General features: G+C 46.8%; 1 protein-coding gene across 2 annotated transcripts in view; it reads right to left on the reverse strand.

Moving 5' to 3' along the window:
- Positions 1 to 7,850: 7,850 nt before the first annotated feature.
- LOC134435740 (teashirt homolog 1-like) overlaps positions 7,851 to 17,017 on the reverse strand; it is a 52,409-nt gene continuing 43,242 nt past the window's right edge. For both annotated transcript variants that reach the window (XM_063184786.1, XM_063184785.1), the window contains exon 3: positions 7,851 to 11,691. In XM_063184786.1, the coding sequence (XP_063040856.1) occupies positions 7,967 to 11,691 (3,725 nt within the window). In that variant the 3' untranslated portion in view covers positions 7,851 to 7,966. The remainder of the gene's footprint in view (positions 11,692 to 17,017) is intronic.

The following is a 17,017-nucleotide window of genomic DNA, read 5'->3' on the forward strand; positions in this document are numbered from 1 at the left end:
TCAACCATCTGGGATTCCCTGAGAAGGAATCCAAAACATGGTGTGTGCTGCTTTGAGGAAAATCTTTCCTCAAATAAATTCTACGAGCAGACGAGTGCGGAGGAATGATTACAGATCAGTCATAGTCAGAATAATCCAATTGCGAGAGAGTATGATTAGCAATTTGGTGTTGTAATTTGACTTCTTTCATATGCATGTGTGCTAAAGACTGCCGCCTCTGGGACAACATTAATGAGGGAGGAGAATGAAGGCCTGCCCTTGCTAAAAGCCCCGTGTATGTATTCAACGTGGCTTTTGGCTAAGTCTCACAGCCTCTTTATTTACTATTTGGTATCCAAGCAACAAGCGGAGTGGCACCAGAAACTGTACAGCACCATAATCCCCTCCATCATGTTCTATAAACCCTATGCTAATGCAAGGGCCTCCATCACTGCTTACTGCCAAAAGCCCATTCGCAGGCTGAGCACAGCACGCTACAGTTATACGTACGTTTACATCTCAGACAGACCTACTGTACGCGCAGCAGGAGTGTCGTAGGAATCTCTGTTGAGACCTTCAGAGGACTTCTTGCATCTCGGGTCTCACGAAAAGTGAAAAGAGTTGCTGAGTTTTGCTGTCATGTAATTTGTTATGGAGGTGGGACTTACAGCGTGATGCAACATCATTTTGAATAATTAGGCCTACTATAAGCTGTCATAGGCTCTGTTGATGAATTGGAATGAATGAATGAGTGAATGAATGAATGACTCAATCAATCAATCAATCAATCAATCAATCAATCAATCAATGCAGTACAGAATATAAGCCCTGCCATAATGCCCACTCAACATCCTTACCTGTATTGTACCGTATAACCCATGCCTAAAAATGAAGCAGCTATGTACGTACGTCAGTAAAATCTTTAAGCAGCAGCCTTGGCATGGTTTTGGGTCCTCATCCAGGGGCCAGGTACTGTAGGTGGGCCCTCTGTTTCAGCGGTGGCATGTTTATGGTAATCAATGGACCCATCTTAGTTCGCCACAGTGGTGGGGGTCTCATTTGCCTGCCCTGGCCCCTGTCAAAACTACATGCATGAGGCCAGGGGAGTCATACCTTCCCCTCCTGTCTAAATAAACCCCTTACCCCTTTTAATCTTGTTATTACAGCTAAGATAAGGATTAGTGGCCTCCGCGCATCCTTTACGGCACCCCCCTCCCCTAACACATACTTGCCAATATGACCCCCCCACACACCCTCTTCTGCGATCTGCATAATGCATAGACACGCTGATGGATGAGGGTTGTTGGGACGACAGCCATAGCGAGCGGACGTATTGAATACATTATCGCCCGGGACCTGGGTCTGAGGAAGGGGGTAAGCTAAGCAAGCAGCAACTTTGTCTTCCCTCTCACAACCGGCTCCAGATGTACCTTGTTGTCAATGCATAACGGTGTGGCGGGTGGAGGAAGGGCCGCTGACGGCTTTGGCTGGGGCTGGGACAAAGTCATCTGAAAGGGCCCCATCCCATCGAATACATATGATGAAATGAAAACTCAATTTTGGGGCCCACTCTCTCCCTGGGCCCAGGACAATGGACCCCTTTGCCTCCCCCCAGTCGACTTCTCTGGGTGGAGGTGTCATAGCGAGTGATGAGGGAGGACACTCAAGGTCTACAGTGGCCATTGAGGATTGTGACCTCAGGTGCTCCTCTGAATTAACAAACTTAAAGGATTTTTTTTTTGGTTCGAAGCGACATCAATCCATTTACTGGAAAGTCATAGGCAGAGCACTTTTCAAAGGGTTTGGAATGACAGATCCTTAATCGTTGCTGTTGGGCACGAGCATTGAAGCAGACAGGGGGGGCAAAGGGGTCAGCTCTGCAGGGCCCAGGGAGAGGTGCGGCTCAGAATTGGGTTCTCATTACATTGAATACATTGGATGGGGGGCCCATTCAGATGAATTTGTCCTGGGCCTGGCAAAAGCTGTCAGCGGCCCCGGGCACAAGTGTTGATGTGGTCCAACTGTTTTGACTTCAGGGAGTAAAAGTGCAGATACATACAATATCCCAGATCATTCCAGATTTTCACAACTCATGATTAAGGTGAAATCCTAGACTGTAGTGGAGGGGAGTAGAGTTACCCAGCCTGGATTCAACCAGGTTTACAACATGGATACCAAACTGGGGTTCTTTTTTATATTTTTGGTCTTTTATTAGTTTATTTATGATAAGACTGTTAAAGATTGGACAGGATACGAGTGAGGAGAGAGAGAGATGGGGAAGGTTGGGCAAAGTATCCGGACCGGAATGGAAAAGCGCCAACGTAGCAGCCCAGTGCCCTACCGCTAGAGCCATGGTAGGGCCCCAAACTGGGGTTTTGACCTCGAAACTAAAGAGCTTTATACCATTGTCAGGAGCAAAGAACTTAGAGGGGGAAAGGCTTCCATGGTAGACAACGTTGTACATGGGCAATGATGAAGTATTTAAATACTGTTCCAAGGGCTTTGAATGGGAGTGAATGGAGCGAGTCAAGCTAAATCCTGATTCTGTTTGAGATGTGCTCTGGATTTCACATATGACAGCAGTGAATTACAAACATTTTCGGCAGGCAAGAAACATTGTAGTTTTTGTGCAAGACTAGGTAATATACTACAACATGCACCTCAAGTATGGGGTGGAGAGGTGGAGACTTAGGCCTAGCTCCCATTGCCATACTTGGACATTACCATTTTCAGGGAATACGGGTTGTGCCATATTAGGGCGACAGTGCATGTGAATCACGCAGAGACTTAAACAGTGACACACTGTGAGAATGAGATGTGCAACAATTCATGGCAAAAGACTGACTGTTGGGGCCCTCATACCGTATTCGTTGGGGCCCTGGGCAATTGCCTAGTCTGGCTATTGGTAAAAAAAATGGCTCTGCACTCATGTTAAGTGCATAGGCATAGTCATGACATGGCAGCTGTACTGTACTTTCTTCCTGAAGCTTTGATCTCCACCTCTGATTCAACCCACGTCCAAGTAAAGTTAGAAGTTTATAATGTGTCCCCTTTTGCAAGGGCCCTTACTGCTGGCCAGTGTCAGACCTATGTGAGACGTATAGTACAAATATTCCGATGTGACCTCAAAGACGTGGCACCGATTTTTTTCTCCCCGCTCCACAAAGAGGGCTTTAATAGCATCTCTACCTCCAACCCTTCAAGAACTAAAGCAATTGACTTTCTCTAGTGCTTTCATACAAATCATGCGAGGAGCTATAACTGTCATTTTTAATGTACGGGGAAACATTTATCTTTTTTTATTGGCAATTTAAAAATGAGATTGCTGAGGAATCCCTGCGCAGTTGCTTGCCAGTCTCTGTTTCCCCGCTGCAATTACAAGTTGGCCAAATCTCCCCTCCCGTTCAAAAAGCTGTCAAATGTGGAAGCAGCAGATGAGCACATACATAAAACATTGAAGCACAGGGGAGAAACGCTGCAAGAGGAGAGGCACAGATATGTTACATAGTCGTATGTGATCATTGGCCATGTCAATTCTTAATTGTTGTAGGATTGCTTAGGATGAACTATTGACAAATGGAGACGAGGAAATGGTTTGCGGCAGTGTGATCACAGAAGAGTATCAGTGGGTATCAGTGATGTTGACTTCTCATATACATTCTGTCAGGGGTCACTGACAGGCATTGAAAGGTCAGCCCATTTAGATTTTCACTAAAAGTGGAAAAAAAATGTTGTTCCAATGCCAATGTGAAACAAATGAGACACTAGTAACCAGTTCATCCAAAAGCGCAAAAAATCCTAAACAGTTTCAGTTTACACATCTGAAGCAAGCAACCCTCAGGCAAACACATCCCAAAATTGTTTGACTGGGATCCAAATGAATAAATGGGCAGGCAAACAGCAGCAGTGTTGTGGTGGTGGTGGTGGCGGCGTTGGTTGGAAAAGTCTATTTTCTGAGGCGTTTTCTCTCCATCTCCCTCTGTGCGAATGAATGTTGTGACGGATGAGCTGGCGCGGAGGCTGTCAGTACACACCTGTAGGTCTCCTGGCGGCGGCGGTAGCAGCGGCAGCAGCGGCGATCAGAAAGCTTTGGCGGAGCGGCCGGCTCCTCAGATTAAACAGCGCATCCATTACAGCCGCGTTGTCAGCCATCATTACTCTATAAAGAGACGACTTTGTCACGTCTCCATTCTTCAAGCGGCGGCAGGCTGACGAGTAGCAGGGACGTTTCGATCTTAACAAACACAGCTCACTCCTGACAGGCCGACAAGCGTTTCTGGCATCGACTTCCGCAGTCTCTCAGATGTCAGTTACAGAGGGATGTGTCTAATCGTCCCAGAACGATCTTTCTGTCCATCTTGAGATACTTGTCTAAAGTTTCTCTTTTTTAAAAACCTTTTTTTGCTATTTATTTTTCTAAAAAGCATGCTGTGTTGACAGCACGCCAATCAAACACACAGACACACGCACACAATTTATTCAGGTTCGCAGCAATGCACTTCTGACAGGATTTTTTTGTTTTCCTCCCTCAATATCTTCAAGAGCAGCTCAATTCTACCCGTCGTTCCTGTCATGTCGTTTGACAGCAGTCAGAAAAAAGTTGAGAAATGAACCTGGACTTTGAACATTAACAATCCACTGTTCCACTGCTTCGTCCTATTCTGCTCTGTGTCAGGCATAAAAGTGTCAGCCAGGCAGGGAAAACGTATGCAGCTGATGGAACACATAAATCAATACATGTCCACATCAGTCTGCCAATTAAACAACATGATATCAAAAGGCCAAGGAGATGACGGGAGCCAAAGCAGCTCTCCTGCTTACGCAAGCTGATGTGGAGTGACATGTAACTTTCTCGGGGACTGCTCGATACACGTGTACACATTTTGTGGTGGATTGGATTGGACCCTACAGGGCCTGCTCACTTCATTGTGAAACCTGGTGCAGATTTTCATGTCTTAAATGCTTCCTGACGTAAACCATCAATTCTGAGCGCGTGGCGTTTGAGACAGTCATGCGTTAAAATTCTTTTATGGAAAGGATATGGGACTTGAGCTATGTCTATGCCAATATTGGATGTCGAGTTTACTTATTGACCTGCATTGGAGTTAACAGCACTGCACAAAAACTGAACAGTTATTTCAATTTTGCTGGTGTACAAGGATTTAAGCGGTGGTTTAAAGTAAATGAAAAAGAAGGACAGCATTGGAAATGTTTGAGCATATGTAAGAGTACAATTTAATTCAGTTCAAAACAGCGGGTTCAGTATTTTTAGAGACGCAAATGGAAAGTGAAATTGTACGATATTCTTCCTCTTCTGAAAATGTGTCTGGACAGCCCAAACTACAAATTGGTTAGCTCATAACCTTGCTCATGCAACAGGCAAATACAACAGTAGTTGGCACAGGTTTGCCATGAACTTTGGATGGCCTCCAAATTTCGTCCAGTTGCCACATTAGGGGTGGTACGAGAGAAAATGTCAACATCTCTGGAAAAGACATTTGAATTAGCCGCATTCCATATTTTAAGTGTGAAGACTAAATGCTGGTACTCATCTAAAAAAATAAAAGTGGAAACGCAGTTTGAAATGCAGGCCTTAAAAGTCAGTGCTGAGTCCCTTGGGTAGAATTGTCCTAAATGTTCACCTCCAGATTACAAATACAAGCCACAACACCCCACTGACTGGTAAGCCTGTGGACAACAAAGGATTGCGACCCCTGCTATTGTATTCTGCCCTCCCTATTGTGCGCTGAACCCACTTATGGGGAATGAGCTCAAAGGCACTAACGCCAATTACTACCTCCCTCAGCAGAGGTAAAGGAAATCTATGAGCCATTCCCCAAGACACTCTCTGAATATCCGTAAAGCAATCATGGGACACATCAAGCTCCATGTTCCATTTTGTAATTCAGTGTGTTATCAATTAATTCATTATGTAAATCAATGATTAACACTGCCATTTAGCTGTAGATGTTTTAAAATGACATGTGTTTTCACATGGCAGAGATTTCTGTAATACTCACACTATTACTGTACTGTTATTGACACCAAAGGGACTTAATACTGTTGGTGTATGTGTCTGCTTGGTGTACACACAGACCTCACCACACCCACCTAGAACTTTGCAAGTCGAACAGACGTTGAGAGTTTTTGTCACTCAGTGCGCTTGGTTGCGCTGAAATCAGATAGATGTTTTGTGTTGTTGACATGGCCACGGCCATCTGGCTGTTTAATATTTTCAGTTTTCACACTTCCGTCGCTGTCAGTGCCAGCTGTAAAAGTTCATGTTGTGATTGGGAAGGCGAGATAAAACTGTTGTCGAAACTAGCTGTTGCACTCACTGCCTGTTAACATTTGTTGTGCTGGCCCCGGCAAGCCACAGTGGCAGAACTATGGTACACGAGGCCCCACTCACTGATAGCCCCCCCCCATACAGCCTGCCAAGGACATATTAAGCCCCCACCACCAATACAGGAGGGCCCTGGGCCCAGGTGCAAATGCCCTGCTTCCTACCCTGACACCATTACATGTACTGTGTTGTCAGCTTTTTTTCTCAAACTCTCATTCCCCCTCAATGGCTAGATTGTTTTAAACATGGTTGGAAAATCATTCACACAACATATTCTCAACTTATACCAATTAAAAATCTACAATATGAAGTGTGGTAATTCTTGCACTCATATTAAGCGAGTTCAGCTCCCTGTCTCCTAAACTTACTTTACATTTAGGAAAGGGCACACCGTTTACCGAAACACCCCCCCCCCCCCACACACACACACCAGAGAAAAATGAAGACATCCAAGTGACTTGTGACCTGCAATATGTTTTATTTTACAGTTGAAAAGACAAACAAAGCTTCTTTTTTTCAATTCATAAGATCTTTCATGATTTAATGACAAAACATTGTGTTCTAATGTGCATTGCTTTTCTCAGTTTTTTTTCTTCACCTTCTTTAAACTTCTTTAAATGACGCATCAAAAAAACGATGCACTTACTGAGCGGAAGAATTCATGTTTCAAAACCATAGTCAGATGATGAACTTTGTACTTCAAGGGAATACAAACAAATGTGGTTCTGTATATACTGTATATATCTATGTACATATTTCATCTCATTTTTATTTCAATATAAATTGACATTATAAAATAATTCACACCATACAAATTATATGGAGCTCCCCATGTTTGTAAATGTTAAGATATGATGGTGGAAATGTACAATTTCGGTTCTGTTCTGAAGTATAGATGACTGCTGAGATTCAGAGTAAGAGCATACAGCATGAGGAATAGAACTTGTACCATGTACTTCAAATTACTACAAAATGATATTTAACAACGATAGTAAAAACAGATTTTTAAAAAAATGAATTCACTATTGTTGACAAAAAGCAGCATGTCAAATTACAGATAACCATGTAATGTTTTGACACGTTTGCCCCTTAAGAATGTATGCATATACGTATGTTGTGTCAGGTATTCTTAAGCCAATAGGTAACTTCATCCATCACACAATAACAATATAATATCACTAACTGATTTCACCATATCGTCACATTTCTTCACAAACAATCAGACATTCTTCCACAGAGTGCTGCGATTCTTTTTCATTCAAGGGTTTCTGGCTTAGATCCAAATGATTTGAGTGTAAGCGAATTACACATTCAAAAGTTCCTTGAACATTCCCCAACCCCCCTCCCAAATTCTTATGGGCTGAAACACATTTTCTCCAAGTTCTGCACAGGACAAGGAGGTGAAATTAAAAGCATAAACTGGTATTCACAGAGGACATAAAACATCATGCATGTCATTGAGACACTATTTAAATAGAATAGAAAAAACAATGAAATAAAGAAAAATAGAGAGGTCCAGTCAGGAAGTCTCCGAATACAAGCCTGACTTCATTCAAAATCTTAAGTTTTTCAGTCGCAGTGCTTCATTATTCTTTAGTGCAATGATACTTTGTGGTCGGTTAGTCCTTCTGCTGATGTTGTTTAAGCTTTCTCTAACTTCTCTAATTCTGTGACAAAGATAAGATGATCCTCTGGTGATTTGCCATGCGATTTACTCAGGTGCAGTTTGACTGCGTGCTTGCTGACAAAGGTCCGATTGCACAGTTTGCACTGATATATGCCATTGGCGTCCTCCTCGGATAAACCGAGGGCACCAAAAGTCTTGTCTGTGATGATCTTTGCGACTGCCTGCTCCTCTCTCATAATGTCCAAAGACAGTTTGGATAGGTCCTTCAAGCTGAAGCCTAAATGGGACTCCAGGTGGCTAATGTAGGAGGAAGGAGTTCTGAACTGCGAAGCACAGTCACTGCACAGGAACAAGGGCTGACCCGAGTCAATGTTCTTCAGGAACTTGGTGCCGCCTGATCGCCTCAGCTGGTACTTCACGTTGGCCAGCCAGTGGGAAATCGTGGTCATGGAGAGGCCGGTGAATTTACAGATGTGGACCCTCTCCTGAGGTCCCAGGTCCGTGATGACGAACTTGCCCTCCGGCGTCTCGCGGAGGCTGGAGGCGAACTGGGCCTGGAGTATGAGCAGGTGCTGGGGGTTCCAGTTGGACTGCCTGCCTTTTCTCCTCTGGATCGGGGTGAGCTCCTCGAGGGTGTCCTCGAAGGCGCTCACATCCACGTCCGACTTCTCCGAGATGGAGGACGGCGTGGAGGAGGACTTTGGCGTGATGTGGCCCGAGAGGTTCTTCACCATGTCGGAGATATCCATGAGGGCATTTTCCCGCAGCGGCGAGGACACCTCGCTGATGAGGTCAGCGATCATGGGCTGGCTGTTGGTTTTCATGCTGATACTGTTGTTGTTGTTGTTGAACTTACAATTGTTGTTGTTATTGTTATTGTTGGTGTTACTGTTGGTTATCACCGTGGGAGTGCCGTTGCTGTTATGACCGTTGCTGCTTTTGGACTTGGTCAAGTCCATGGGCTGATCATCACAGTCTGAAAACTGGCTGCTGCTGTTGAGATCCCTCTGTTGTTCAGGCTGTGTGGGGTTGCTGCTGTTGTTGTTGCTGTAAATGGGGCTGTCCATCATGTTGTTACTAATCTTATACAACATGGCCAGGGGGTCCAGTAAGGGACTGACCACTTTGGACGCCTTGCCTAAGTGACTGTTCATTATGGACTGCAGTGCGCTAAGGGGGTTGATGAAGGGCTGTTCAGGCGACTGGTCCGTGATTATTCCCATACCACTGCAGCCATTTTTAATTGGTGGCTTGGCGGCCTCCGCACCATTCTTGATGACACTACTGGCGTGTGTTTCCTTGCGACCCTCATCCCCGCGACTTGGTGGTGGCAGTGGTGGTGGTGTTGGTTGTTCCCGCTTCGGCTTGTCCAATGTGCCGTTTTTTAGTGGTTTGACGAAATCCTCAGAAGGAATCGCCGGTTTCTTGTCAGTCGGCACGGCCACAGGTGATGGCTTTGCCGAGCTTGCGTTTGATTTGGTGTCAGACGGCTTAGTCTCTCTCTCCTTCTTGGGAGGTATTTTGCCTGTGACTTTCTCAACCAGTTCTTCCATGGCCAACACATTGCTCTTGTGGTTGAGAGGAGGAGACGGGCTGCAGGGAGAGTGTATGGGGTTATTCATGTCTGATGCAAGGGACTTCAGGCTAGTGGCACTGAAGGTGGGCTTCATTTGCACGCTCTGCACAGCCGACAGCGATGGCTTCATTGTGCCTTGCAACTGGTAGGCAGCATGGATACTTGGGTACCCTCCCCACGTGGGTGTGCCTGTCTGGGCCTTATTGATGGCGCAGGACACTGTATTCTCGAGAGATTTGAGGATATCTAAGCCCTCTCTGGGAGAGTCTTCAAGGTCTTCCTCTCGGAGATATTTAAAACTGCCCGTCTTTACAGTCTTTTCTGGTCTGTCTGTCGGGTCGTCTTCTTTCTCCTCTTTGATCTTTTTCTCAGTCACAGGTTTTTTCTCTACTTCATTTGTCATGTCAGTCATCTCCTCCAGCTTCTCCTTCCTCTCCTCAGTCTTGGGGGTGTGAGGTGGCTGCTTGGGCGGCGAATCGGGTCGTGACTTGAGAGTGGGGGCTGGCAGGCGAGTGGTGGTTGGCGGCAGGGGTATGGATTGAATTTTCTCCTCGATAACAGGATCAAAAACAAGCTGCTTCCCCTTTTTCGAGGCCGTGTTGGTGACCTTTAGAAAGTGGCCAGTCACCATCATGTGGGCTGTCAGCTGCTGTAGTGTATCATGGGAACTGCCACACTCCATGCATTTCAGAATTTGGGCTTTTCGGGCCTCAAACTGCCAGGTGTAACTGGCGCCATTCTGGTAGCCGTAGCGGTTGTTTGGAGTGACGTATGGGTTAGCGATTTTCTGGTCTTTGGAGCTCTCTGCCAGCGGGATGCCTGGTGTGCCCGTAGGGACAGGCTCGGGCGAGCAGGGCGACACTACCAGGTCCTGAAACACTCGCTTTTTGGTAGGGGGTAACAGCTTTGTCGCCAGAGCAGGCATGGGCTCTTTGAGAGGCACTTTCTGGTAGTGTTTCGTTTTGATCATGTGGACGCTCAGGTCCTGCAGGGACTCAAAGGAGTGGCCGCAGTACATGCACTTCAGAACCTTCTGGGCGTCCTCCTTGCCCTCCATCTCCATGAGAGACCTTTTCCTCGGCTTGGACCACTTCTTCCCGTGGTCTTCCTCTTTGTCTTTGTTGTTGTCGCGGTAGTGCCCCGTCTCGTTCATGTGCACGGTGAGGCCCACTAGCGTGTCGTAAGCCCCGCTGCAGTCCTTGCACCTGAACTTGCTGGCGCCGGTGAACACTGGCCCGAATAGTTTGTTATTCTGCCGGTACAGCTGCACTGTGCTAAACAGGCTGGGCTCAGGCAGCAGGTGATAGGGCGTGTGCTGAAGTGTCTTAGCCAGCGCAGCTTGGTGCCAGTCATATGCAATGCCACCACCCGCACCAGAGGCATTAGCTGTAACATTACCACTAATGTTGTTTGGCGTGGGGCTGACACTCGTAGCGGCAGCAGCAGCGGCGGCGGCAGAAGCGGCAGCAGCAGCAGCGGCGGTGGTGGCAGTTGTGGTGGGGGTGGTATTAGAGGGTGTGCTACTTGAGCTGCTGGTGCTGGCACTGCTTTTGCCAACAGCACTGGCGACAGCAGCAGCAGCACTGGTGCTCTCCTTGATGCTGCTGGCCACGCTGTTGCTGCTGCTACCGCTGCCGCCGCTGGTACAGTTCTCGCCAGCGGCCACCGCCATCTGCATGTTCTTCATGATGTCCTGGCTGATGCTGGACCAGGACGCGTCGGAGATCAGGTTGGCGTAGATGGCCTTCATCTGGGCCAGGCTGTCCTGCAGTGACATCCCCGCCCCCACGGCCGCCACCCCGGCCGCAGCCGACGCCTCCATGCCCTCCATGTCCTCCACGCCGCCATCTTTGTCCTGTCCGCCATCTTTGGAGGACGTGCTCCGGAAGTCGGCCAGGAGCTGCTCGCTGCCGTCGCTGAGGGGCGAGCCGTAGCCCGGGTCCGGGTTGGTGCCGTTGCTGAGCGGGGAGTTCTGGTAGCTCAGCTGGTCGTGGTCGTGGTCGTGGTCGTGGTCGTGGTTGAGGTCGTGGTCGGCATGGTGGCCGTCCTCCTCCTCCGTGTAGGGGTAGTCGGTGTCCTGGCCGTCCAGGGACAGGCCGTCGTCCTGCAGGTGCTCCTCCTCGTCAGGGTTGCCTGCCTTGAATTCATCCTCTGGCCCGTACGCTGGAACACAGAGAGGGAGAGAGAGAGAGAGACAGAGAGAAAACACAACAGACGGTTAGACTTTGTTTCAATTCTCTTTGTTACTTTATGTGGGTACAGATGAACAAAGCACAGTAGGTTAGATTAAGCACTTATCCTCAGAGAGAGAGTAAATAAACACAACATAAGGTTACACTTAATATACACTTTCATTATTAATTGATTGATTCATTGGTTGATTGATTGCCTTATTGCAGGTGTTGTTCAAGACAAAATTAACCATTTATAACCTTTTAGTCAACTAAGTCAACAAAAATCTGGACCAATAAGGGGAAAAAACACACCCGAAAAGGAGTTGGAAGAAGCAATGCATACTAAATCCCACCCTTATTCATTCAATCTATACAATGTACATTAATACTTTCCATGTTGCATTAATTAGCTACAGTTTAGCAAAGTTCATAACAGCGTGTAAGATTAGGTACCCTTCGGATATGCTTAGTTCTGATATGTACAGTGTAGTAATGCATACAATTACATCTATTTTTGAGACATGTAGATGCACTATTAAAGAACCTGTACAATATGTGAGAATTATTATCTCAATAAAATAGACCTTGAAAGTGCCTCATAATACCACATATGCCACTGTGTGTTTGTGAGCACCTTAATTATGAACGCTTCAAATAGATGGTATTAATGTTACGACCTTAAAGAACTGAAGAGTGACAAGCGAATAAACGCTTTATAGTATTGATGGGAAATTTTACAGGCCTTTTGTTGTTCAGTTTGCGTTCACTGAGCATGTTGTGTGAGTGTGTTGGAGACTGAGAGGAGGGTAAGTGCCCTTGCATGGCTGCCTGTATTTATAAGCCACGGCCGCGTAATGACTTCAAAGGAATTTTTGTCAATAGTCCTAGTAGAGGACACTGGTTTGCAATTATATAGTGGCAAACATCCATATCTTGACTATGATAGATAGTACCCTCCACTGCGCAGGCTAACAAAGCTATCGAACCCTTCGGCTCAGCAAGGGCAAAGGCATCCATACATAAAAAATCCCCAGCCCAGTTTGCGAAGAAAGAAACGCACACCAGCAAAACTACAGCTGATGGACAAGGACTTCAATACCTGCATAAATAACAGCCATTTTTTTTTTACTATGAACCCAACAATCAAAACGTTCAAAGTACGAAACTTTATTTAAAAACATATTATTTCAGGGAGAAAATGCTGAAGTATGACTACTCCTTGTTACTGTTGAATATCTGAAAATACACTGCCAACAAATATACCATATGCAACCAACACTTAGAGACATGCCACCTTTTCTGGAAATAGATAGCAGCGCTAGCTCCTCCATCAACATATCACTTTTGAAGGACTTTCTCTCAGTGTGCTCTCCGCGTACCTATAAACCCTCTGACTCCCTCCATTTCTCTCTCCACCTCTCCCTTTCTCTCTCTCTCTCTCTCTCTCTCTCTCTCTCTCTCTCTCTCTCTCTCTCTCTCTCTCTCTCCCTCATTCTCTGTCTCTTTCTCACTCTTCACCTCTTTCTCTCTCTCTCTCTCTTTCACGGTTCTGTCTCCTGTTCATCTATCTCTCTTTCTCTTCACCTCTCTCTCTTTCTGGCTTGTTCTCTCTCTCTCTCTCTCTCTCTCTCTCGTTCCCTCTCTCCTGCAGTTAGAGGGCACAGGCTGTGTCTGACTTTGATCCAGTTTCCCCTGCCACAGAAGCACTCACTGTCGGCTTCCTCTAAGAGGGAGTGAGAGAGGGAGCGAGGGAACACGAGGGAGAGAGGGAAAGAGAGAGGGATAGAGAGAGAGAGAAAGGAATAGAGAGAGAGGGAGAGAGGAAACACGGGAGAGACCAAAAGAGGGATAGATAGAGAGAGAGAGAGAGCGAGTGATAGAGAAGAGAGAGAGAGAGCGAGTGCGAGGCTGCGTCTGAGCTGCTGCCAGGGATTCGCCGCTTCCACGTTGCCCGCTGGAGTGGAGCTGGCAGAGGGAGGCAGGAAGCTCGCGCCGAGTGTCGCAGCGAGACGCGAGTGGAAATGACATGTCGTGTTGTCACGGTCCGTGCTGTACTAAATCTCGGGGAGTTGAGTGTTTGGCAGCACCGAGAGGGATTCAAAAGAGAGAGTGCAAAAGAGGAGGAGGGAGAGAGGGGGGGGGGGGGAGTGGTGGAGAGGAAGAGATGGAGGAAGAAGGAGAGAGGGATAAAAGGACAGTGCGAGAGGGAGAGAAAGGGAAACAGACATAATAGACTGTGACCTGGCCAGATTGTGAGTTGCCATTGAGAAGAACAAAGAAGAAAGGGAGGAGAGGGGGTGTTGTAGGAAAGAGGAGAGGGGAAAAGAAACGAGAGAAAGAAAGTGCAGTCCAAACTTTAACATCCCTATGTGAGTGCTCGCCCATCCCACACGAACACTCTCATGCACTGCCAACAAGCTAGAATACATTCTGGCCCTGTGACATTGTACAACAAATCTCTCTCTTAAAACCCTTAACCCACACAACATACATCTGCATAATAATGATCACATTATGGCCTTTTTCTATTTGTCAGCCAGCCCACCCGTACAACACAAGTATACACTGTTATCAGCATCTCAAGGGTGGAAAAAAAACAGGAGAAATTAAATCAAAATCATACATTCGCCAAGCCTGTTAACGTCAAGGCTTTTGGATTTATCGATAGCGGGAAAAAAAACTACGGTAGGGGCTGTGAAAAATGACCAGGGGGAAGTCCGCTCCCTTGCTCAAGAGTCTCTCTGTACTGGCGCCAGCGAGGAGGGGAAGAATGGGCTACTTTCATGCCTCAGCCAAACTGCCAAAACATTACGGTGGAGCACACTGGCTCCCTTAACACACTTAGAGGTGGAGTGAATGGGGCAGAGCGAGGGAAGCTGACGGGGGGGGGAACAAAGGGGTCACTTGTCCTGGGCCCAAGGACAGAAGGGGATCCCAGAATTGGATCCTCATTACATTGTATGTATTGGGTTTGGGGCCCTTTCAGATGTCTTTGTCCTGGGCCCAGCCAAAGCTGTCAGCGGCCCTGGGGCAGGAGTAAGGAAACGAGGGGAAACGAGGGGAGAACATTTGGGGATTTAACCCTTACTGGTACAGGCAGGGAGAGTCATGTGCTGCTCAGTCAGTTAGTCTGTCAGTCAGTCAGTCAGTCAGTCAGTGTGCACTGCATATGGTTGAAGACTTAAAAAACACACATGCATGCACACGCGCAGGCACACACAGACACACAGACACAGACACACAGACACACACACACACAGACTCACACACAATGTCAAAGCAATAACAGAGGAACTACACTACTGATATTGCCCGAGGATGTTTGTGTGTGAGTGTTCTTTTTGTTGCCGCCATTTTGATACCGCACAGATAGCGACAGACATTGTGTTGTTATGTATTCCTTCAAGTGACGTCGAACCACATACACACTCACCGTGACGGAAATGGAACGAGACAATCAGAAAACAGGAAACAGAAGAAGAGAGTACACAAGCAAAGAAAAAAAGACGCAAAAGAGGGATGACAGCGAGCAGAGAGGACGTTTTGAGGGATATTGGGACGGAGGGAAGTCAAAGAAAATCTGGACAGGACAGTGGAGGAGAACGAAAAGCAGGAGAGTCAGAGGGGGTGGAGGGACGGAATGAGGATGGGCGAAGTTAGGGAGAAATAAATGTAGAGAGATGGAAGTGAAAAAAAGATGGAGAGAAGGTGGTGGTGGTGGGGGGGGTGTAGGTAAAAGACAGAAGGAATTGTCTGTGAGCCGGAGGGGGGTTGAGAGGGCGTGTGGAGGCAGACATATAAATGGAGAAAAGGAAGAGAAGAGAGGGGAGGAGTAAAGAAAAGGGGGAAGGTAGATAAAAGACAGAGAAAGGGGGATGGTGCGGATGAGGTGTGTGTATTTATGCGTGTGAGAGTGTGTGTGTGTGTGTGTGTGAGAGAGAGAGAGAGAGAGAGAGAGAGAGAGAGAGAGAGAGAGAGAGAGAGAGCGAGCAAGAAAGAAAGAGAGAGAAAGAAAGACAGTAGCTCCACGGCATCCGTGCGTCGTCCGTGCGTCCGTGCGTGTGTGTGCGTGCGTCCGTGCGTGTGTGTGTGTGTGTGTGAGAGAGAGAGAGAGAGACAGTAGCTCCACGGCACTTTTCCCCCTTCATCATCTCCTGGCTGCCACTGCGCTACAGTGTACGCCTGGCTGTACGAGACGCCAGCATCAGTCTGCACTGACGGAACAGATGTGCTGTCAGCTTCAAGCAGAGCACTGCTCACCGTACCCTAATCTGACTGGACATGATACCTGATGTTTGTAGGGACGCGTTTATACTGTCGAGCCTGGGTGTGTGTGTGTGGGTGGGTGTTGGGGTTTATGTGTGTGTGTGTGTGTGGGGGGGGTGGGGGGGCGGGGGTGTTACTTTGCGCGTGTGTGTGTGTGTGTGTGTGTGTGTGTGTGTGTGTGTGTGTGTGTGTGTGTGTGTGTGTGCTAGGGTGTGTGTTTGTGTGGGTGTGTACAGTGTGTGCGTGTGTGTGTGTCTGTTTGTGTGTGTGTGTGTGTGTGTGTGTGTGTGTGTGTGTGTGTGTGTGTGCGCATGTGTGTGTGTGTGTGTGTGTGTGTGTGTGTGTGTGTGTTAGGGTGTGTGTTTGTGTGGGTGTGTACAGTGTGTGTGTGTGTGTGTGCGCGTCCGCATGTGTATTCTTACTCTCTTTAAGTAGGTGTACTTTCAGAGAAATGTCAGTAGCATCACCCTTCCTGTGTGTTATCTGTGTTTGCATATGCTGAGCAGTAGCTGACCATGTGTAATTAGTTGTAGTTGATATTCAGATATTTTTCTATGTTACAATAATCACCTGCATGTTTTTCTTTTCTACACTCACTTGCTCTCTATAACTTTCACATGCATGTCCATGCTGTAGACATCTGATGCCACAATACATTGGCTTTCTGGTTGTATTAGTAGGTCCTTTGGGGAAAGCAAATAAATCTCTCTCGCAAGCATGTCCATTCTGGTGATGATCATATGATGGTGTGATATATTGGCATTTTTGTAAGCATTCATGTTCAGGTTGAGTTTTCCCCTTTGGATGCGTTCAACAAATCTGCATATTTTCACGTCAACAATTACTTTGGTAACTTTCACAAACATGCCCATTCTGATGGACATCTGATTCCACAACATCTTTAAATTTTTTGTGCAACTATTTGCGTGTGGCTGTTTTGATGTCCTTTGGGAGAGACGCAAATCAACCTACATAAATAAATAAATAAATAAATAAAGAAGTAAAGCTTTCAGTCAGTGACATTATCAATCACACCTCCCTCTGCGAAA

Source organism: Engraulis encrasicolus, chromosome 20 (assembly GCF_034702125.1).
Source record: "Engraulis encrasicolus isolate BLACKSEA-1 chromosome 20, IST_EnEncr_1.0, whole genome shotgun sequence".
NCBI classification, from domain to species: Eukaryota; Metazoa; Chordata; class Actinopteri; order Clupeiformes; family Engraulidae; genus Engraulis; species Engraulis encrasicolus.